This window comes from Castanea sativa, chromosome 12, assembly GCF_040712315.1.
Source record: "Castanea sativa cultivar Marrone di Chiusa Pesio chromosome 12, ASM4071231v1".
NCBI lineage: Eukaryota > Viridiplantae > Streptophyta > Magnoliopsida > Fagales > Fagaceae > Castanea > Castanea sativa.
In genome coordinates this window covers 45417500-45424667 of record NC_134024.1, presented here as the reverse complement: position 1 = coordinate 45424667, position 7168 = coordinate 45417500, and the positions used below count along the sequence as shown (strand labels likewise).

The following is a 7168-nucleotide window of genomic DNA, read 5'->3' as shown; positions in this document are numbered from 1 at the left end:
AATGAGCGGTAAAATTAAATCATTATCAAGAGAAGAGTAAGGCTAATGATTAGTTGTGCCAAGGCACTGATAGCCTTCTTCACAATGATTCAAACGTTGCTCTTATTCTATATAAGTTTAGAAGTGCATTTAGGTGTAAGCGGAAGGGGTAAGCTTTAAAAATCTATCTTCGTTAGTCACTCTAAGATGGCATAGATATTTAGAGGAAATCCAGTACATTTAATTGTGTGGGTCCTTGACAAGTGGACGACAGCTTGCATACGTGGGTCTAATAACTCATTTAACTTTATTTAGAAAAGAAGAACAGCTGATTTTTTTTTATATGGCTATAAAGCTCTCTATAGTCTATTAGTCTATACCAGCCAGTCAGCCACAAGTCCTATTACTGTACTCTTCATTAGAAAAAATGATGAATCCTGCTAAAGGGAATACATCATTGCTTCTTCTCTCCCTTCTTCTTCTTTGCCCAATCTGCACTTCCCTTGACACCATAACACCAGACCAACCCCTTAAGGATGGTCAAGTTCTACACTCAAACCAGAAAACCTTTGCACTTGGGTTTTTCAGCCCCGGCAGTTCCAGTCACCGCTACGTTGGAATTTGGTATAACCAAATCACCGAACAAACCGTTGCGTGGGTTGCAAACAGAGACACTCCTCTCAAGGATCACTCCGGAGTCCTCTCCATCAACGGTAAGGGAAACCTTGTACTTCACACCCAAAACCAAACCACTCCTATTTGGTCCACCAATGTTTCTTTTTCAGTCTCATCCACAAATAATTCTATGGCTAAGCTCTTAGATATTGGGAATCTTGTTTTGGTTCAACAAGACAGCCAACGTGTTACATGGCAAAGTTTTGATTATCCCACCAATACTCTACTTCCGCTTATGAAACTTGGGCTGGACCGACGGACCGGGCTGAACCGGTTCCTAACATCTTGGAAGTCCAAAGATGACCCAGGAGTTGGCAACCATTCATTTCGAATGGATCCAACTGGGTACCCTCAGGTGAGCTTATACATGGGTCAGAATCTATTATGGCGTATGGGATTTTGGAATGGCATAACATGGAGCGGTATACCCCAAATCGCATCAAAGTACTTCAAAGTTAGCTGGGTGAATAATCAAGATGAAAGCACCTTTTTGTACAGTATTATTCCAAATTTACCCATCAAAGTTATTGTTAAAATGGTGGTGGATGAATCAGGAATTGTGGAACGGTCCTTATGGCAGGAGACTACATGGGTCGAATATTGGTCCGCCCCGCAAGAGTTGTGTGATAAGTATTTGAATTGTGGTCCAAATAGTTATTGTGACCCACACAATGAGGTCATTTTTGAGTGCAAGTGCTTTCCTGGATTTGAACGCAAGTCATCTCGTGATTGCATGAGGGAAAAGCAAGGAGTGTCCATGTGCAACAACGGAGAAGGGTTTGTGAAGTTTGCACATATGAGGGTGCCAGATACTTCAATAGCACATGCAGACATGAGTTTGAGTATGAAAGAGTGTGAGCAAAAGTGTTTGAGGAATTGTTCTTGTATGGCTTACGCAAGTGCAAATGAGAGTGAGGGAGGGATTGGTTGCTTGACATGGCAAGGGGACTTAGTGTACACAAGAACATATTCTGATCTTGGACAAGATTTCTACATACGTGTGGATGCGGTTGTATTAGGTACTCTTAAATCTTTTTTCTTTAAAAATTTGGTAAAACATTTTATGAAAATACACAGTGACTTTTCTCACTACATTTGGTGGCTGGGTCACCAGTTCGGTGAGCTAGGTAGATGACGTCGGTAGTTCGGTGGTTAGAGCCACCACTCCGATGATCAGCGCCAACATTCTAGTAGCCAGAGTCATCACTCTGGTAACCGATGCTGGCAATCCAGTCACTGAGGCTATTTGCTAGAGGTTTGATAACCCAAGCCACCATTCTGGTGGCTAGAGACATCGCTCTAGTAGCAGTTGCCCTCTGTCCGGTTGTAGAAGACATTGTTCAAGCTACAATTACGACAGTCTGGTCACTAGACCTCCTACACCAGCAATTCTGGTGACTCAGCTACTGATTTTGTTTGTTTGCTTGAAAATATTTATTTGTCATACTAAATACCTGAAATTTTTATTTATTTTACATCAAAACAAATAGAGTATTAGTCAAAGTTCATGTCTATTGTATTATATTAGTCTGAAATTTATGCAGAATACTAGTTCAACATCTCCCTATGGTACTAACCTTCTATGGTGCAAACCTTAAAGTTGATTTAGGTCATACTATGAAAAATGATTTTCTCTATTTAAAATAGATCTATTTCATATTACAAATCTAAATGAGTATTACATTCCCTATGGGAAAGAAATTATATATGGCTTTTTAAAATTATCTAAAAATATCAAAATTTTCACAATGCTACCTTATCTATTTCATATAATTCAAAACTCAAATGATGTGTGGAGAAGTCGAAATTATTTAAAAGTTGTATACCCCTAACAACACAAGATTTCTACAATTATATTCATCACTCGTAGTAGGTCCTACTATGTAATACTCGTTTTATTTTATTTTTATATAATTACAATAATAGGAGAGAGAGAGAGAGAGAGAGAGAGAGAGAGAGAGAGAGAATTTGAACTGTGATTCTACTTATATTAATAAGTAATACTCTCTTGGCGTTTGACATTGTTGTTACAAAAATGGGTTTGCAATTTTTGTTTTTTGTTTCTTCTTTTAACACGTTTTCGGCCTCAAAAAAGAGAATCACATATAGACATGACATTGTTGTGAGAACATGTTTGTCTGTTTGTTTTGTTCTTTTGATACGTTGGACCTCAAAATGAGAAACACATTTTCTCCTTTTTAAAAAAAATAATAAAATCATATATTTTCCTTAAACCCATTGTTTCATCCCTACTCAACTGCATCAATAAATATTTATGTTCAATCAACTTCTGAAATTTATGATGTCATTTGAATAATTTTTTTTTTTACTCAGCTCAATATGCTAAGAAAAATGGTCTTACTCAGAAAAAGAGGATGCTGGCAATTCTGGGAGTTTCCGTTGCTGTAATGTTTCTTCTTATAGTCTCAGTTGTGTATTGCTTTGTAATGAAGAAGAAGAAAGGTAAGGAAGTTTAGAGCAATTTTTTTAAACCTATTTTTATACTTCTAAGGCTAGTGAACAAATGCTCCCAAGATTACTCCAACACTATGTTTCAGAGTTTATAAAAGAATAGGCAGAATACTTAAATCATGAAATAAAATTGAATAAAATGGAATGGAACTTGATATATTTTTCAAGCGTAGAAGTTGATAAAAGAAAAAATGAAAAAGAATTGGATATATTTTGTTATTATCCTCATAATCATTTCTTTGGATCCAAAGATGGTATACTGAAGTAGCCAAGGAAATTTTTCAAATGCTATTCTTAAACTTCTTGCCTTTCAGCCTACGAATAAATGCATTAGCTCATTCCATTTGCACATTCTTATGTCTACCATACCCAAATGTCAAATTCAAAAGAAAGAACACTCGATCTCGAAGATGACATGATAAAAAATGCCTTTTGACTTCTACAGAATACATACATGAGCACCATTGTACCCCATTTTACAAGCCTTTCTTGGGAGGGAAACCTGTCCTTTACTGCCAGCCAAGATATGAAGGACTTGTTAGAAAAAGCTGCTTTAGACTATACCAATTTCTACCATTCATTGAGACATACATGTTTCTTATTTAATTCTACTTTGAATTGCAATTTGTCCTCCACTGCCAGACAAAGACAAAGCAATAAGGAATGCTTAGAAGCAACTGCTTCAGACCATACCACTTTCCACCATTTAGCTGTATCCATCTTGTTTCTTATTTCACTCCAGGTTGAAATTCATGTGACTTTTCCATATTTAAATGAAATCCAGTACATTGAGTTGTCTTAGGTATTTTAATTGATGAAAATAAGCTTGTAGGGTAGTATCTTTTGATCTGATAGGTTTCCAAGGCTACTACATTTCTTTCAGAATACTGGATACTTTTGCAAACTCAGAAATTGCAGTATCATACACCCCCTTTTGGACAAAGTTAGGGATCAAAACACCTTCAGGGTGTCAATTATCATGCCACATGGATAATTTTTTCACCCTTTCAACTAAAAGCTTGATGAATGGCCCAACCAATTCCCTGACATCTTAACTAGCCCCATCAGCAGGCCTGAAGAACTTTCATCACCCATAAGCACTTACCTCTTAGAAAAGTGCATTTTAACCAAATGGGATTTCCTGTCAATGACAAATAGAAAATTGTAAACTTCAATTTTTCCTTTGTTTCATTCTTTTATTTTAGTGTGTATCTTAGTTTTATTAAATTAGGCTTTTGTGTGAGAATTCCTAATTGGAAAAATATGGTTACTAGCATTATTAATTACTTGTTTTATTACAGAGAAGAGGCATAGCACAAATTCATATAGTGCTGACTCCACTTTACAATACTTCAAAGAGTCTCCAAGCAGAAGGGACCTCGATGGAACTAGAAGAAATTCAAATTTGCCATTATTTGATCTAAGAACCATTATTGCAGCTACAGATAACTTCTCTATTGCTAACAAGCTTGGCCAAGGTGGTTTTGGCCCAGTTTATAAGGTAGTCTCATTGAACGAGTCCCAGAATTTGCATAATCTCATTTCAAGTGTGTTTATGCATCACAAACTCCATCATAAATGTTTACAGGTACTCATTGAGTATGAATTTGTTGTGTACAATTGGGCTTCCCCAAATAATTCACCAAGTTGAGTTTCTTTCAACAATTGTGCATAATGACAAAATGATATTTGGACTTTAATTGCAGGGTTTGCTACAAAACGGAATGGAAATAGCAGTAAAAAGACTATCAAAATGCTCTGGACAAGGAATAGAACAATTCAAAATGGAATCTGCACTAATTGTTAAACTCCAACATAGGAACCTTGTGAAAATTTTAGGTTGTTGCATTCACAAAGAAGAGAAGATGTTGATCTATGAGTACTTGCCAAATAAAAGTTTGGACTTTTTCATTTTTGGTATGTCTTCTTTTTCACATTAACCTCACCCATCATCACTAGAAAATGATCCTGCCAATACAAACATATTAGTTCCAAATAGCAGGATTTATACATAAGTAAGAAAGCACGAATGCCGTATAATCTAATCCAAGTTCTCATTTCTTCATTTAGATGAAACAAAAAGGTCATGTTTAGATTGGGAAAAGCGATTTGAGATTATTTGCGGAATTGGTCGAGGGATCTTATATCTTCATCAAGACTCAAGATTAAGAATTATCCATAGAGATTTAAAGGCCAGCAATGTTCTACTTGACAATGCATTGAATCCAAAAATTTCAGATTTTGGTTTGGCTAGAATTGTTGGAGGGGACCAAATTGAAGCTAATACAAATTGCATCGCTGGAACATAGTAAGTATGCTAGAAAGCAAAGATATACTTTTTTAACCGATTACTTGACTACCATTTTTACATCTAAGGAGAGTACAAACTATAGGCCTATGTAAGAAAAAAAATACTAAGGATATCTTTGCAATTCGTTTTCATATTGTGATACTTCAAATTTTACATGTATGTTAGTGCCCAAAGGGCTATCTTTGATCATTTTATGTTGAGGTTCAATATCTTCCTTTTCATTGTGTTATGACAGTGGTTATATGTCACCTGAATATGCAATGCAAGGACTTTTTTCAATAAAGTCTGATGTATATAGCTTTGGGGTATTGCTACTGGAGATTATTACTGGGAAAAGGAATGGTACTTACCACCATGATGGCCCTTCCTCAAATTTGATTGGGCATGTAAGTACATGTGCAAACAATGACTGCAAATTAAGCTTATATTGTTGATCCTAATATGATTAATATCTTGTCTCAGGTTTGGGACCTATGGAGAGAAGACAATTCCATGAAAATCGTCGACCCGTTACTAGATGAGACATGCCCTGCTAATGAAGTTTCAAGATGCATTCAAATTGGACTTTTGTGTGTGCAAGAACATGCAGCAGACCGGCCAACCATGTCAACTATTGTTTTCATGTTGGGTAATGACACTCCTCTTCCTTCTCCAAAACAACCAGCATTTATTTTGAAGGGTACATACAATAGTACAGACAAATCAACTAGTTCAGCATCTAATTCTATAAATGAAATAACACTTTCTCAAATTGACGGTCGTTAAAACCCCAAACTATTTGAAGCAAGTGTACAAATATTCCATTACAACATAGGATCGAGTTACTCTAAGTTTACTCTACATTACTATTTTGTTTTGTATGAACAATTGAGCATAATGTATGCATTGTAAAATAATTACAAAAAAGAAGATAATATATAATATTAGACAAACTGTTATTGTCCAGAACTTGTGATGAAATCACTACCATCTGCTTTAGCTTTTTCTTTCAAGTGGTTTCTGAAATTAATATACAAAAAGTTAACTGCATATATATGTTCTGTGGAGATAATTTCATTGGTTTTCAGAACAAGATGTCCAAAGTTACAAAGATCTTTTCTTTTAGTGTGAAATTTACTAAGTTTAACCATAAAGATTTAAAAGAGGAATGATGAATGCATAATACTGGAATTTAATTTGCATTTTTGGGTGTTTTACTCAAAATGGAACCATTGTATTTATGAATTGTGCCAAGCCTATTGATATGCTTGGGTATGGCTAATATTTTTGACTTAAAGAACACTTCAACCAAGACAATTTTGTAAAATAAGTTAGAGCAACAGTTTATAACTTTGATGGCAGATCCTCTTGTACAGCAAGGAGAAGTGTGAAAAAATGGGTGACAAAAAGTTGTAATCATTTACTCATTTTTGCTTAAATTTGGCCCAATTCTACTTTTGTGGTCACTTATATTTGTGAAGGAGCCTTATTGAGAGTGTGTGATTCTCTCTTTGAAGTTCAACTGAAAAAGAAAAAGAAAAAAGAAAGAAAAAGAAAAGCTCAAACTAGTTTTCATAACATCAGCATCATATGGACCAAATTAATGTTATAGAGCAGGACACAAGTGATGAATATAATTTTAGAAAATCTTATTATGTTAGACATCTACAAATTTTAAACAATTTCAATTTGTCAACCTGCTGCTTATAGGTTTGCAATTTTATTTTATTGGTGAAATGGGGATAGGGTTGT

General features: G+C 35.2%; 1 protein-coding gene across 1 annotated transcript; it reads left to right on the top strand.

The window, feature by feature from the left end:
* The first annotated feature begins 214 nt into the window (after positions 1-214).
* LOC142619812 (G-type lectin S-receptor-like serine/threonine-protein kinase At1g11410) lies at positions 215-6385 on the top strand. The gene is made up of 7 exons (XM_075793102.1): positions 215-1673; positions 2989-3117; positions 4428-4627; positions 4833-5043; positions 5197-5434; positions 5673-5823; positions 5900-6385. The coding sequence occupies exons 1-7, from the start codon at positions 407-409 to the stop codon at positions 6200-6202; spliced, it is 2499 nt and encodes an 832-aa protein (XP_075649217.1). The 5' UTR covers positions 215-406; the 3' UTR covers positions 6203-6385.
* Positions 6386-7168: the final 783 nt, after the last annotated feature.